This window comes from Furipterus horrens, unplaced genomic scaffold, assembly GCF_987537825.1.
Source record: "Furipterus horrens unplaced genomic scaffold, mFurHor1.1.pri manual_scaffold_6, whole genome shotgun sequence".
Lineage (NCBI taxonomy): Eukaryota > Metazoa > Chordata > Mammalia > Chiroptera > Furipteridae > Furipterus > Furipterus horrens.
In genome coordinates, this window is record NW_028327176.1 from 51252199 (window position 1) to 51269252 (window position 17054).

Genomic DNA, 17054 nt, shown 5'->3' on the forward strand with positions numbered 1-17054 from the left:
TCCAAACAGCTGAGCCATCCGGTCTGGGCTAATATGATACTCTTGTTTTTAAAAAAACAAGATAGGAGATACACATGAACACACACATAGGTGCTCCAACCAAGGACTGAGCCACAACCTGGTCATCTGCCCTGACTGGGAATCGAACCAGTGGCCTCCTGGTTACAGGGTGACATTCCAATTGAGCCACACAGGCCGCAGTTTACAGATTGTATATTGAAAGCAGATACAGAAAAAAAAAAAGAAAAAAAGATATAAAGAAAAAAAGCAAGAAAAAGAAAAAGAATGTGTACACAAATTAACACAACTCACAAAGAACCTGTATTGAACCCTGCCTATAAAAGGTGTCTTCAGCAAGATGGTGTAAAAGGCGTGGTGCTGGAACAGCTAACCCACAAATGCTTCCTGGAAGGTGGGTTTTCATCCAGTTATTATTTGGCTGTAGAGCTACAAAGCTTGGTGGGTGCTGTTTAATATTTGTAAAGCACAGTAAGTGAACACATGACAACCATGAATAAAACACGACTTACTCAGGTTTACTGGGTACAAGTTAGCCCTTCCCATGCATTTTACTCATGCATTGCTCACCATTGTGGACAAAAAAGGGGCCACATATTAACCCTAACAAGCTCAGGGGAGGCGTGCATGGTGGGACTTACAAACTCAAGAGACCTAAGTAACAAAGGATAACCTGAAATTAAAACTTCCTAACTAAAATCAAGTCATTGTGGGTAGTTATGTCCTAGGCCAGTATCTTTCTTGACAAAGCTCAATCTTATGGTAAAGAGAACCTGCCTATTGTCTTTTTGCATCTACTGTGTCTATTTGGTTTACCTTTTATCCAATCACAGACTTCTCTGCTTTCTCTCACTTCTCACCAGTGGATTTCATGTAATCCCCTTACATCTTAGCCTTTGATTCTTACATATAAAATAAGGTCCAAAATTGCCATTCTCTGGCGCATTTTCTCAATCTGTTGAGACTTTGCTTCCCAGCAACTGTCAGTTTGGCTCAAATAAACTCATAAAAATTCTTACTGGTTTGGACGTTCTTTACATGGCACCATGATTCTGTGAAGTAGGTACTACTGTACTCATGTTTAGAGTTGAAGAAATTGGCTCAGAGAAAGTAATGACGTGATTCATGTCTCACAGCCAGCCACCAGATATTCTAACGTGAGCATGGAATCTGGGATTCCTTGTCAAACCACAGCTGAGAGGAAGGGGCTGGCCTAGAAGCCACAACTTTGTACTCCTGGGCCACGGTGCTTCCATTAGACCTGCGCGGCCTCGTAATAACACAGAAAGGCCTCTGAGGAAATGCATTAATGTGTTTGGGATTCGCACCGCCCGTAGGGTTTAAGGGGCCCAGCCCACCCTAGGATGCACCACTCGGGGCCTGTTTCCCGGCATCCTTCCCGCGCCATGGTTCACTTCCGGTTCTAAGTAGGCCCACGCAGAAGCATCGCCTGGCTAGCACCCTGCTCCTTGGACGCTCTCCGTCGGGATTTCAGGCTCTACATCCTGTTCCACCGCCGCCCCCGCCTTCTGTCAACACGGCCCCCTTACCTGCCCTGCACCCCCAACCCCCACCCCGCGGCCCCAGAGCCCCAAGCTCATGACCGCCCTCACCTCCTCTCTCTTCGCTTGCCGCGGTCTTTTACAAACGCGGCCAAATTGTTCGCTGTAACAACAGTCGTTATTGGTCAGGGCCGCCCACGCGCGGCGATTACCCTCCCACCTCGGCTCGCGTTGTCTGATGGGAGTTGAAGTTTCTACCTCCTGGAGGCTGCCGAGAATTGCTGTGGAATCCGGCAGTAGGATCTACGCTTACCTAGGGAATTTCGCTCACGTTCTTCACTGGGGCTGAGGTTTTGCCGTCGTGCCTTCTGACTCAGCTCTCTAGGGCTGGTCATGACTGTTTCAGACCTGAGAGGGTCCTGCTTCTGAGTTCCATTGGTAATGATGAAAAAATCGCCTTAGATTTTTCTACATTATTAGCAGATGTCGGCTGAGACTTAACCTGTGTCTTAAGTTCTTATTCACTAAAGTATGCTCTGTTTCTATCACTTTTGTATTTATATCAAGTTATCTCTTCCTTCCTTAACTACATTCGTACATGTTACTTTAACGTTTTCTCTTACAATGAGTTGAAACCGGCTCACTATATCCTACTTCTGGTCCTTGTAATTACACAGAATAAATATAAACGTTTTTTGTTCGTGATTGAAGCTAGCTCCTGAGGCCTGTGTGTTGATTTCCTGAAACTTTGACTCTCTTCCTGCTATTTACTAGTGGTGGAGCTGGAAGGTTGCCTGGGAACTGGGCCTTTCCAGTACTGTTTATTTCTTAAACTGGACGTAGGGGCAGAAGGGCACACTTTTTCCAGAAGATTTTTTCAATTTTGTCTTTCCATTTCTATTATAAGTTTTTAAACAATCATCAGCATATCCTGGATCATCTGGATGATGACATTCTAACTATACTGTGGGCTTTCAGTGCCTGTTTGTATTTATGATTGTATTGATGGTCAATAAGCAGCCGTTTTTCAACCTCTCTCATGGCACACAAACTAATTTCTAAAATTCTGCCGCAAACCAAAAAATAAATAGGTTTTCTTTTTCTGAGCATCTCTCTGGTAAAAGTGAAGCTTTCATTCAACAAATATTTACTGGGTACCTATATATGCTAGGCCCTCTTCTAAGCACCATAGATAGAAATGAACAAGACAGTCCTGTTACGCTTTATGGCACTTTTATTCTAATTGGAACCAATGGCAGGAAATAAGAGACCAAAAAAAAGCAGCAGCACACTGGGACCAAATAGAAGGCCCTTAATGACCAACTAAGGGCTTTGGACGTTGTCCTTAAAATAGGTAATAATATTAACTCATTCACACCAAATGGCTATTGTCATTTTTTCATTTGACAATCTAAGAGAAAAGAGGTCAATGCCCTAACTAAATAGTCAGGTATTGTATGTTTTAAAAATTATGGCAGCACACCAGCTGAAAAATCGCTGCTCTAAAGTATTTGTTCTCAATTGGGAGTATTGCTACACACCATGGATGTTGTTAAATATCCTACAATACACAGGACAGCCCTCACAACAAAGAATTATCTGGTGCCAAATGTCAGTAGTACCAAAGTTGGGAGATTCTATTGTAAAGAGAGAGGGTGTAGCTCTTTTTCAATGGAACTGTCAAAATTTGACCTAAGAGATTTGTGGGTTTTCTGTTTAAGACACATTATATGTTCCAGTCAGGAAGGGAGCTACCAAGTCACTCCATTCTAAGAGGTTTCTTTTTTTCCAAGCCAAACACTCAGGGTTCTTCTATTCCTTCTTCAAAGGACAACACAAGTGAATCTGGATACAACAGGAAGCATGTTAAGGAACAGAGAGTTTAGAAATGAGGAAAGCAAACAAAAAGTTAAAAAGAATTAAGAAAAACTGATAGAAACAGATGACAGGAGATCCAACATACAACTGGAATTTCAAAGAAAACCAAAGCAGTGGAACAGTACAAAACTTAAAACTCTGGAAAACTTCTGAAATATTATTAGTGCATTTACTTGGCTCAGGAAGGAAAGGTTTTCTTTCTTGTATAGTTTTTCCTGACAATTTCCTCTTTTCCAGTATTTAAGTCTTTTTACATCCTCCATACTATATAATTACCTGCATAGCCCAGGCCTGTCTGGGCATCAAGTCTAGCCCTCTGAACATCAATCTGGACTGGGTGCCAAGTTGCTTCACAGCAGTTATCCTGGGACATCCCTTTATTTCACTCGTGTTGGATCCTGTTTCTAGACATTACCTATTTTTTCTTCATTTACTTGCTTGATTCGACGGAGTGTATCCAGTTGATAGAACGACTGAATGGCAAGAAATCTTTTGAGAATTTGTATGTCTGAAAAATGCCTTTATCATATTTTTACCATGACAAAATAATTGGGTAGATAATTCCAACTTTTGAAGATAGTACCCCATTGATCCCGTTTCCAATGTTTCGGTTATTATTCTCAACCCTTTTGCTACCTGGTCAATTTTAGAATATTCCCTTTATGTTATATCTGGTATTCTAAAATTGCATGGTGGCAAGGGTCTTTTTTATTTATTGTGCTAATTCAGTAGCCTTTCAAGCTTGAGAATCATTTCATCAGGGAAGTTTTTTTATTTTCTAGTTAGGTCCACTTATTTCCTTATTTTCTCAGTTCTCTTCCTTGTACTCCTATTGGTTGTATATTAAACCCCCTGAATTGATCCATATTTACTTTTTTCTCTCTACTTTTGATTCCTGTTCCAGAATATTTGTTTTTTAATAGCTCACTGAATTTATTCGTTTCTTGTTCTGACATTTTACTAGTATCCTAATTTGAGTAGTTGTCTTTCAATCTCAGGATATTACAATTCTTCAAAGTTTTCTCTTTGATAATTTTTATTTAGATCTACTATTTACAATCAAAGTTTTCCTCAATTTCTAGTGATCTCTGTCTTAATTTTTTTAAAAAGCACTAAAAACCTGTTTCGAAGATTTCAGTTCATGGGAAGGGCTTAATGTTTGGCACACTCCACTCACTGTTAGGGGATTGGTGGCCATTTGGCTTTTTGGTGGAGATCCTCAAATATCAGCATCTGTAGCTTCTCTCAAGAATTTAGTTTTTCCACAGAAGGATCCTCCAAATCCTGCTTGGTGTGTGCAAATCTGGCTGTTTATATTCTAAAGCTGAACAAGGAGCTAGGGGTCTCATTTATCCAGTACGTAAAACTGTGCTTAATTCCTATTTTCTGTACAGCATCTCACGCTAGCCTAGTAACCCTGAGTCAGATGTCTACTTTTTCCTTTTTAGTTGAATTATTATCAGAATAACTTTAGCCTCCAACTTTAGAGGCCATAATGGAAAATACTATTCAACTGAGATACATTCACATACATTTTATTATTACTCTTAAATTAAAATTTGTTTTAGAGGTATATTCTTCAAGTTCAAAACACAACAGTAAAATGCAATGAATGGAAAAAACATAATAACCCCCATACAAAAAGTGATTTTGTTTTTAGAAATCACTCTTTCATGGAAAGGGTGTGCTTTTTATTTCCTATAAACACATTTTTATTTTTCAAACTCACTCTGACATCAAGAACACCCTATAGCACTTAGTAAACCTAACTCTCTTTGCATATGCAATCCAGTCCTGTCAAATGCCTTCTCAAATGTAATATAGCTAACATATATACAAAAGGAAGAGGAGGAAACGCAAGGACAAAAGAGAGTAAACTACAGTGTAAATCTTGTTTTCAACAGGGAAATAATATCAACAAGAAAAATGAGATCTTGGTTTCAATAATTAGTTGAATCTAGAGAATTCCAATTCTTTGTGGTATCAAATAGTAACACAATGCAAACCATGTTTCTGGAATAAGATTAAAAAAAAAAAAACATATCTGAATGATTATAACAATATAGCTAGACCAAAAACAAACAAACAAAAAGTCACACAATAATCACTGCAAGAAGATCCCACAGGTTATAGAAAACATAAAGGAACTTTAATATCCAAACAGGGCAAAAAATACTGGATTAATGACCCATTAAGTGTGAATCACTTCAGGTTCTTTACAGTACCAGATGTATTTTAAAGTAAAATCTGAATGTATATTGCAGAGAATAAAACCATTTTAAAAACTTTTAATTTCCTTACCTGATACTAATGACAGTAGGCTTAGACTGGAAAATCTTTAAATGATTTAACACTAAGATTTAAACCAAAGTTAGCAATGTTCCTGAAATATGAATTTGTTCAGTAGTAAGTAACCTTTTCATCATGAACAATACCACTTCTTTTCAAAAAGTAGTCAATATACATTTTAAGATTTGTGCAATAGAAATATATACTGGCTAATGAAAAGTGTTATTACTCGAGATAGTCAAAATGAAAGAAAAACTAAACGTTTGCTCAAAGTATTTATGCCCAAATAATCTACCCTGCATTCCACAGATGTGTAGTAAAAATTTCTGAAATAGAGAAAAATAAAGGTCCTAATATAGAAACATAAGCCAGAAGAATTTTAAAATAGCTTCCTGATATTTTATTTTTTAAGTATTTCATTTAAGCTGCTTTTGGTTGCATGCCCTGATCTGTAGAAGTTAACAAAGAAATAAAATTTCCAAGTATTTAAAAAATTTACTCATCTTTCATAAAGCAACTTTTAATGTAACAACACTTAAAAATACACAGTGACTTAATGAAACATCAGTACAACTGCATAGAATTGAGCTCCAGAGAATTATATACCTATGTTGTCTATCCTGGGCTGTGGTTTACAAAGAGTATTGGCTTAGAGACCAGCTTAAGAGTCATTTGCTCCCACTTGGAGGATACTGGTGGCCAGGATAACGATAAAATTTCATAGGCCTTTTCTGTTCCTAAAGAAAATGCTAGGAGCTCTCCGAAGGTCTTAAAAACAACTGACCATCCAAATATGTACACTGGGGACCCTTTGTGAGTAAAGGAAGAAGGAAGTTTGTGACTTTAACTGAAAATGAAACAAAATCTCCCATAACTATTCCAAGAGACTCTGAAATGTACTAGAATTTCGAAACTAGAACAATGCCATCAAAGATTAAAACTGTTAATGCTCGGAGCCACCCCAAAATAATAAAATTGGGAACTCCAAGAGAGCAGGTACCAAAAGAATCAAAATAATGGTTGCACTGAGGATTCCCCTCCTTGAAGGCTGTTAGAGGTAGGATTTTAAGGATTTTTGTTTGTTTGTTCATCTTTTGGCCTCTGAACATTAAAAAAATGCTTTGCCCAGCTGGTCCTTCAGACTAATTTTGGATGAAGTTCACAATGAACGCCAAGCCTGACATAACAATTTTCTACAGTTTCACAGCTATTTGTACAAATTAAAATTAAGCTGATTTACTCTTTTTGAGAAATATAAACTAGAAAATGGCAAATTAATATATTTCTTTACATACAACTTTGTTTCAAAATTCTCAAAAAACAAGAGCAGATGACTTTGCACTCAAAGACGACCAAGTGTATATTTGATATTCACATGCAAACAATTTAAAACCTTTTAAATCTCCTGTCAACTCTGCATGATACCTTTAAGAAGGAATGACATACAAAGTTTCCTAACTGTGCAAAATATTAAACTGGTAAAACATTTTACATAATGAAGTAATACATGTAAATGTATAAGTTGATACATGAAATTAGCACGGGTTCAAAATAATTCATCACATTTCAGAGACTTTCTTTAGTAACAAGTTTTTGTTTTTATATTTCCTGGTACACAGTAAAATTTATCACAAGATAAAAAGTCTTTTAAACAAAGTCAACAGGGAGTTCTTGAGGCACCTTCTCATATAAAACGTAAGATGAATGCAATTAATCCATCTGAGAAAAGTTTTCAATCTAAGTGAACAGTTTTTTCCCATTTAAGTATTTTTTACAGAACTTTAATAAGGCAAGACAAATTTGTGAAAAAATGTAGATACAAAAATGATGTAAACTAATAATTTATATTTAAAAACCCCAAAGGGAAAATGGTAGAGATGTGATAGTTCAAACAATACCTTAAAAAAGAAAAAAAAAAAGAAAAACACCTAAAACAGAATTGTGCACAAGCTGAAGATCACAAAGAACTTCTAGACTCTGCACAGTTTTGGTTTTTTGTTTTTTTAAAAACATCTTTATATTACATGTTTTAAATCATATTAGGAATGCAAACTAGAACTGCACACTACTTTAGTGGAAAAAAGTTCAACATTGTGCAATTTTCTGCCTCTTAATTTAAAAAAAGTGGCAGCAATCCCTGCATTTGTATTTGAAACAAGGATCTGAGAAACTTTATTTAAAAAGTTAATGAAGGCAAAAATTGGCAGACATCCAGCATCTTGTTTCTTTTTAAAACAATATGGATGTTAATTTCATGATTAAAAAAAATGAACCTTTTAAATAAATACATTGTATCTGACATTTGCACAGACTGATTTGATAAATCTTTAAGTAAACAATGGCTTTTCTACACTCCCTGTAGCCTCAAGCCACTGGCTTTAGATTCTGAAGTCCTTCTTCACTGGGTTTCATATCCTGCCACTCGATATCCTGCAGGCTGATTAGGCAACATGCTGCCATTCTGCCCTGGAGGAGGCTGCACTCCATAATTTGGTCCCATCCACGGTGGGGAAGATTGTGCCTGACTGGTAGAGCATGTGGAAGAAACGGAGGGGAGGAAAATCCACTGATTAAAACAAAATGTAATGCAAAGAACAAACAACATATACAAAGGAACTATACACTGTCTGAAGTCCAAATATAAGAATTGGTATGCAAGGAAAGCAAAGGCAAAAATTTCTTCTTCTTCTTCTTAAAAACAAGCACCCTCATAGGTTGAATTTGTGCAGTTTAATTACAGCTGAGGAAATACCCTTACCCTGTAAACATTTAACCCCTTTGACCCGAAAAAAACTCATCTTTCATCTCAGGAAGGAATACTGTCCTACGGGGTTAGACATATGTTGACCAAGTCACTTCCTAAAATAAACCTGACCATTTGATATGACATTTATACTACTCAAAGAAGAAAGTAAAACAATTATTAGCGTAAGTTCATAAATATTTTCAACATTATAAATATAAGGTTCCTTTTATTTAAAAAAATTTTTATTTATGTATTATTTATTTTTTAGAGAGAGGAGAAGGGAGGGAGAAAGAGAGAAAAAGAAATATTGATGTGCGAGAGAAACATCGATAGGTTGCCTCTCACATGCCCTGAGCTGGGGACCTGGCCCACAACTCAGGCATGTACCCTGACTGGGAATCGAATGTGTAACTTTTCACTTTGCAGCCAGGTGCTCAACCCACTGAGTGACACCAGTCAGGGCAAGATTCTTTTTAAAATAAAAATGGTAAAGTATTTTAATTTCCAGTTTGTTTCTCAGAAATTTAAGTAAAATAGCATAATTCAGGCTGTATAAAGAAGCTTCTATGGGACTTCTGCACAGAAAAAAGCATAATGAATGAAACAACCAGCAACAAAATAATTGTATGAAAAAATGACAAAGTGACCATTAATCACAAGAAAGCTTAATAACTATTAAGCTCCTATTTTCTTACTTAAATATTAATTGCTTCATTACCCAAATTTTTATAATGCTGGTTATACTTTAAGGCAACATATTCCCAGGCAAAATTTTAAGGAAATACACCTACACCTATATAAATTAAAAACCATTCTAAACTAAATCTTTCAAAAGCTAGAGCTATGCTTTAAAAAAAGGGCCACATTACCTTCTAATTACTTAAAATCCCTTCCAAAATTGTTGACATTTCAAAGGCCAATAATAAAGGAAAAGAGAAAATATGCTTACTTAAATCCTTGCTGGTTCCATGCCTGGCCATACATTCCATATGCAGGTACTTGCCAACCATTAGGCATATACTGGCCAATTTGTTGTGCATTTCCATACCACTGGCCCCACTGGCCATAAGCTTGTGGATATCCAATTTGATTCGGCTATTAAGTAAAATTGTAACAGATTATTAGCATTATTTGAAATTAGGTCCTAACATACCACAAATAGCAAATATGCATAGCTGTAACACACAGAGCCATCATTACAATTAAAATGAAAGAATAAACAAAAGTTTAGCAAGTGACTGCTAAAAAATAAAAAATAAAAAGAATAAAAATAATAAGTGAGGTTATATTGCTGTAACTTGACCTGATGCTCTGAATGGCATATTCTTTGTAAGGCAGTGGGTAATGTTCTAGTAATAAATATTAAACTCAGTATAATGTCCAAGTGTTTTGTACACTATTCATATAACTGTTTCCTTTAGATAAGGAAGATACAAAGACTATTTATTTCTATATTCAGTGTACTTGAAGAACTTACAGTTTATGATTTTCTTACTCCTATTTACAGTGATGCTCCATTTACAATTCCCTCATAGAAATCTTTGTGGGATCAAGTTAACCACTAAAGCTGCCTGGAAAAAAAAAAGCAGCAAAATGCCAAGGTCCTAAACATAAATATAACTATATTTTTGTTTCAGTCGCATCAACAATGCATGTCAGTTCTCCAAATAGTATGTGAATAAATCTACCAAGTATTAAGAAAAAATTTAATACCCTGTTAGGTTTGTCGGAGCATTTTAAAATCCACTGTGTATGAGTCAATTGAGGCGGTCACATTCATCATGTCACAACTGCAATCCATGAGCCACCACTCTGGAACTATAATACATGTAGGAAGAGCCCTTATATACTATCATTTTAGTATTAACTAGAAACTTATTAACATGGATTATCAGCAATTTCATTTTCAAATAAACTTATTAGTAGTATTACTTTGCAAAGTAAAGAACCTTCTCACCTGTTGCACGGGATTTATCATATCAAGAGTTTCTTTGCCCCAATAGCACTTCACAACATGACCTTCAATGGTAGTTCCATTAACAGAAACAATTGCATGTGCTGCACTTTCATGGGAGTTGAATCTATTGAAAACAATATTAAGAATCATCAATATATGTTATTTAAAATACTTTAGAATAAAACCTTATTTTTAAAAATCAAGTTGAGCCAGGCAGTTCATATAAAAGAATCAGTAAAATGGCATATTTTCTTTGCTATTTCCCCCACAAAGTCTGGTAATTCTGGAGAAACTTAAAAAAAAAAAAAAAAATCCTCACCCGAGAACATGTTTACTGATTTTAGTGAGAGAGTAAGGGGAGAAAGAAGGGAGAGGGAGAGTGAGAGAGACAGAGAGAAACATCAACTGGCTACCTCCTGTACATGTCCAGACCAGGGATTGAACCTACAACCTTTAGGTGTATGGGATGATGCTCCAACCAACTGAGCCACCAAGCCAGGGTTTTGAGAAACTTCTTCTTTTTTTTTTTTCTATATAGAATTTTTATTTTGTTTTTCAATTATAGTTGTCCCATTTTTCCCCCCATTGCTCCCCCCACCAGCCCACCCCTAAGAAACTTCTTTTAATAGAGGATGTTTTACTGGCTTTGTGTTGAAAGAAGGGAGGTATTTAAAAAAAATAACTGGCAAATACACTAAATGCTAAATAAATTTTTATTTCTTTATAACCAAGATAAATTTTTAAGTTAAATATTTAAATAGTATTTTTTGAAAAAGTTATTAAAAAACAAACAAACTACCCCTACCGAACAAATGAATATCCTTTATCTGGAAAGACTCGAATTTCCATTATCTGTCCAAATGGTGAAAAAGTCTGACGCATTAGTTGTTCTATTAAGACAAAAACAAAAACAAAAAACAAACCCATTAGGTTATATTAAAGTCCTACAACTATTAAACTATTCAGTTTAAAAATTAATCTCAAGATGCCATACAAGTAAAGCTCCCATACCTGTTAGCCCAGAAGTGACACCTCCACAGTATACAGTACAGTTGCTTGGACTAGACTGATTTACTACTTCATCATATGACAGCTGTTTGGTGTTTGCTGGGGATGAAAGGTTTCATAGTTTTAATCCATTAAATAAAATGTTCAGAAAGACAAATGCAACATTAACTACACTACTATAATGGTAATATTTACCTTGATCAAAATACTTATATAATACATACTACATTTGACTGAAGATTTAACCTCCCCCAAGAATGTCTAAAAAATTACCCAATATTCTCTATTTAATAGGAGACTTGACATTAGAGATAATATTTATTTGTAATTACAAAAATGAAAACTAAGTACATTTTAGAATAGTAGTCTTGGTTTGCTTCTCATCTAGTTCTGCAATAAGTCTCCGGGAACAGCTCTAACATTTAAAATCTAGTGTATTTTCCTCCAAAATTCCACATTTCCTTTTCTTCTCCAATACACCTACACTCATATGTACTCTTTGGAGCTGGAGGCTTTCGGGTTGCCCAGTTAGTTCTGATTTGTCTTCCACCAAGCCACTGGCCACCCATCTGTTGAATGGCGTTTTCCGCATCCTGTTTCACACAACATTAGAAATGACAAGGAAGCCACTATTAGTTGATGTTAAAAAACTGTTGGCTGTAGAGAAAACTTATATATGCTTTTCACAAGTTGTTTTTAAATGAAAATGATTTATGAAGTACATAATATATGACAGCTCATCTAAAATGCAATGGTGCCAGGGGAGAGAAATGGGGGAAAAATGGGACAACTATAATAGAACATAAAAAAAAAAAAATGCAATGGTGCTTTCAAATTATCTTTCCTTTATTTAGAAATCAGACTTTGGCAATATTAATCACCCGAAAAAGTCCAAAGCCCTAAAACCCTTCTGAGGTAGCTGTTTTAAAAGTTCATGTAACAACTTAAGACTATTATGGATGAAAATCTCACTTAATATAATCTCACTTTACAGAAGTTTGTTAATGACAGTACAGTGGTACCTCAGTACTCGTCGTTAATTTGTTCCAATGAGTGGTGAGCTATCAATGACAGATGAAGCATTTTCTCTTGTGGGTTGGCGTCATGACTCATAAAAGTTCTATCAAGTGGGACAAATGGCGAGGAAGTGCCAAATGCTGAAACATTTTTTTCTTGTCAAAATGCAACAAGTACTAGGTTTGACAAGTTCTGAAGCCAACAAGTACTGAGTTACCACTGAATTTCATTTTTCATTTCATCCAACAAGTAAACATTAAACAGCTGTCATGTTCTAGGCAGCAGGCTAAGTGCTAGGGACACAGTGGTGAATGAGGCAGACATGGCCTCCGCTGCCATGCTGCTTACATCTTTTGGAGGAACAAATAAAGTAATTACAAATTGTATATGTCATGACAGAAACAAAAGGTGGAAATAGATTATGGACATGGGGATCTAGCTTAGGCAGCATGATTACAGGGAAGGTCCCTTTGAAATGACAGTTGAGCAGAAATTGAGAGGAACAGGAGCTAGCCACGTTACACCACCAGGGGAAAAAGCCTAGGTAGAGCAGAAACATTGTAAAGTGTGCAAGGGCAGCAAAGAGGCTGGTATGCACCTGAAAGAAGAATGTGAAAGATGAATAAATTTCAGTGGAATCTAGTGAGTGAAAAGGAAGGGTGCCAGAAGAAAAACCTGGAAGATTTTAAGCAAGAGATTATCACGATCTAATTCATGTTTTAAGAAAGCCATTCTTAGTGCTAGGAGAATGGTTTAGGGAGTGGGTAGTAAAAGATACTTTATGAGACTAATACAATATCTAGATTTTTAAAATGTTGGTGGTCAGGACTAGTACAGTAGGAGTGAATGTAATCTAAACGAAGTCAACAGAACTGGGGGTACACACTAAGAGGAATCAAAGATAACTTCCAGATTCCTGCTTGGGCAGTAAGGAGGGCAGTACTAGCCTTTACTGAATTAAGAAACCTGGGAAGGAGGAGTGGAACAAGTTTGAGTAAGAAACAGCTCCACTGAAGCCACATTAAGTTTGAGATGTCTATAAGGCACATGAATGAAGACCATTTATTTATATGTATGGAGCACAAAGAAATAAACTGAACTGAAGATATAAAATTAAGAGTTATGAAGAAAAATTAGAGAGAAAAGAAAGCATCCTGGGATAGAGCCCTAAAATCATCAAGATGTGAAAATTGGGTAAAGGAAAAGTTGCCAGTTAAGATACTAAGAAGGAATAGCTACTGATGAAGGAAGAAATCCACAAAAGTATACTATTACAGAGCTCAGAAAGCAAATGTCAAGAGGTGAACTTTAAAACAATAGTGTTGGTAGACAAAGGTAGAGAGTTAGTACACAGAACAAAAGCCAGTTCTGGGTGAAATGAAAATGTGTCTGCATGTGTCAAATGTTGAGTTTAACCTACCCAAGGAACAGGCAAATTCAAGGCTAAAAGCCATTCTTGAGACACAAAAAAGAAATACATACTGTAACCTCCCCTTATCTGTGGGGAATATGCTCCAGGACCCTCAGTTTATGCCTAAAATTACAGATAGTACCAAACATGCTATATTTCTTCCCTGAACATATACATACATACCTATGATAAAGTTTAATTTATTAATCAGGAAGAGTCAGAGATTAACAACAATAGGGATCCATCAAGATGGTGGCATAGGCAGACATGGCTCACCTCTTTGCACAACCACGTAAGAATTACAACTACAATATAGAACAACCATCAGCCAGCACCATCAGAAATCTAGTTAAATGAAGTCTGACAATTATGGAATTAACAAAAGCACATCCAACAAGACAGGTAGGAAGGGCACAGATGCAGAATGGTCTGGTCCCTTACCTACATGTGGTGGATAAAAATTCAGGAGGAGTATCTCTGAAGTGAGGAGTCCTAGTCCCACACCAAGCCCCCCAGCTCAGGGTTCCAGTGCCAGGAAGATAAGTCCCCACAACTTATGGTTGCAAAAACCAGCATGGAATGAGTCAGTGGAAGAAACTGATAGAGCCCCAAGCAGTTCCTCTTACAAGAATCTACAAATGGACTCACCTACTCAGACTCACTCCCTCTGAGCTCCAGCACCAGGGTAGCAGCTTGAAAAGCACCAGTGGTATACAGGGAGAAACTGAAGTGTCGTGTCTGGCATCAGGGCAAGCAGAGGCCATTGTCTTTTTTTCTAAACTCCTCTCCCCACAGAGCCAATAAGCTAGTGCCATGTCAGAGACTCCATCAACCTGGCTAACACTGTTTAACTGGCCTTGGAGATCCCTAGAGACTCCACCCCACCCAACTTACAGGCCCACGCTGTACAACTTCCTAAATCCTCTCAAACAAGCAACAGCTGGCCTCAGTGAGCTCCAGGTCAGTGGTCACAGCCAATCCTTGTAGCTGACTGGCCTGGGTAAATCTCTCCCACTAATCTGGCAATAGCAACCAAGGCTCAATGACAAGGAGGGTGTACTTAGCCCACACGATGGGCATACCTGAATACCCAGCTTGGGTGATAGTGAAGGCTATGCTACTGAACCGTACAGGACACCAACTACTTAAGCCATACAACCAAGACACGAAGTCAAAGCAACTCTACCCAATACACAACAAACACAGGGAGGCTGCCAAATTGCGGAGGCAAAGAAATATGGCCCAAAAGAAAGAAGAGAACAAAACTGCAGAAAAAGAACTAAACAAAACAGTGATAGGCAACCTCTCAGATGCAGTGTTCAAAACACTAGTGATCAGGATGCTCAGAGAGGTGACTGAGTACGGCAACAAAACAAAGGAAGAAGTGAAGGTTATACAAAGTGAAATAAAGAAAAATATATGTATAGGTAACCAACAGGGATAGGAAGAAAGCTGGGATTCAAATCAAGGATTTGGAACAAAAGGAAGAAATAAAACATTCACTTGGAACAGAAAGAAAGAAGAATTGAAAAATCGAGGAGGATTAGGAACCTCTGGGAGAACTTTAAATATACCAATATCCGAATCATAGGGGTGCCAGAAGGAGAAGAGGAAGAGCAATAATTGAAAACTTACTTGAAAAAATATTGAAAGAAAACTTGCCTAATTTGGCAAGGGAAACAGACATACAAGTCCAGGAAGCACAGAGTACCAAACAAGCTAGACCAAAAGAAAACCAAACCAAGACACATCGTAAGTAAAATGCCAAAGGTTAAAGATAAAGAGAGAATCTTAAAAGCAGCAACAGAAAAGCAGAGAGTTACCTACAAAGGGTTGCCCATAAGATTATCAGCTGACTTCTCAAAAGAAACTTTGCAGGCAAGAAGGGACTGGCAAGAAGTATTCAATGTGATGAAAACCAAGGACCTACAACGAAGATTACTCTATTCAGCAAAGCTATCATTTAGAATGAAAGGGCAGGTAAAGTGTTTCCCAGACAATGTAAAGCTACAGGAGTTCATCATCACCAAGACATTATTACATGAAACGTTAAAGGGACTTATTTAAGAAAAAGATAAAAACTATGAACATTAAAATGACAACAAATTTACAACTGTAACAACTGAATCTAAAAAATAAAAACAAAAACAAACTAAGCAAATGAGCAGAACTGGAACAGAATTATAGGTATGGATATCATTTGGAGAGTTATCAGCGAGGAGGGGGAAAAGGGGAGAATGGGGGAAATTGTATCAGGATCAAGAAGCATAATTGGTAGGAACAAAATAGAAAGGGGGATGTTAAGAATAGTATAGTAAAAGGTGAAGCCAAAGAACTTACATGCACAACGCATGGACATGAACTAAGTGAGGGGGATTGCTGGAAGCAAAGGGAAAAAAGTTGGGACAACTTAACAGCATAATCAATAAAATATACTTTAAAAAAAGGTGATTAAGAACAATAACTAATAAAATAGAACAATTATAACAATACACCATAATAAAAGGCGAATGTGGTCTCTCTCAAAATATCTTAATGTTTTAATCTTAAATATTTTTAAGTGTTACACTTAAATAAAATACTTTATGGCTTCTCTTTAACATAGCTGAATTGTCAGCATCACTACCCTTGTGCTTTGGGTCCATAATTAAGTAAAATAGGGTTGCTTGAACACAAGCACTATATTGCTACAGCTGATCTAATAACCTGGACAGCTAATTGACAAATGGGCAAGCAGTGTATCCAGTGTGGATACAACGGACAAAGGGATGAGTAACGTCCTAGGTAGGATGGAGTGAGATTTCATCACACTACTCAGAATGGCATGTAATTTAAAATTTATTAATTGTTTATTTCTGGAATTTCCATTTAACGTTTTCAGACAGTGCTTGTCCTTGGGTAACTGAAACCAAGGAAAGTGAACTGCTGATAAGTGGCGGACTATTATATTCTTTAAAAGAAACACTGTTTACCACACTAACCAGTTTGAGTTCCATGAGATCTTTATCTACCATTATGGGCTGAACTTAAATTGATATGAAGCTCTAACTAACACCTGATCCCTGCGACTATGAATCTGACCTTGGTTGCAATAGGGTCTTTGCATATGTATTGGTTAAGATGAGGTCATATTGGATTAGGGCTGGCCCTAAATCCAGTATGACTGATGTCCTTTTAAGAAGAGGAGAAGCTGATGTGGATACACACAGAGGGAAGAGGACCATGTAA

General features: G+C 36.8%; 2 protein-coding genes across 8 annotated transcripts in view; both read right to left on the minus strand.

Moving 5' to 3' along the window:
* CUNH2orf42 (chromosome unknown C2orf42 homolog) overlaps positions 1 to 1685 on the minus strand; it is a 46054-nt gene extending 44369 nt beyond the window's left edge. For 2 of the 3 annotated variants that reach the window (XR_016511926.1, XM_090281478.1), the window contains exon 1: positions 1632 to 1671. The gene's annotated coding sequence lies outside the window, so the exon portion shown is untranslated. Of the gene's footprint in view, positions 1 to 1631 lie in introns of all 3 variants that reach the window. The other variant, XM_090281479.1, reaches the window with a different exon arrangement.
* A 5951-nt stretch (positions 1686 to 7636) lies between these two features.
* Positions 7637 to 17054, minus strand: part of TIA1 (TIA1 cytotoxic granule associated RNA binding protein) — a 33830-nt gene continuing 24412 nt past the window's right edge. For 2 of the 5 annotated variants that reach the window (XM_090281481.1, XM_090281480.1), the window contains 6 exons: positions 11883 to 11991; positions 11402 to 11497; positions 11196 to 11280; positions 10391 to 10514; positions 9383 to 9528; positions 7637 to 8212 (listed from right to left, as the gene is read on the minus strand). In XM_090281481.1, the coding sequence (XP_090137607.1) occupies positions 8086 to 8212; positions 9383 to 9528; positions 10391 to 10514; positions 11196 to 11280; positions 11402 to 11497; positions 11883 to 11991 (687 nt within the window). In that variant the 3' untranslated portion in view covers positions 7637 to 8085. Of the gene's footprint in view, positions 8213 to 9382; positions 9529 to 10390; positions 10515 to 11195; positions 11281 to 11401; positions 11498 to 11749; positions 11992 to 17054 lie in introns of those variants that run through there. The other 3 variants (XM_090281484.1, XM_090281482.1, XR_016511928.1) reach the window with 2 other exon arrangements.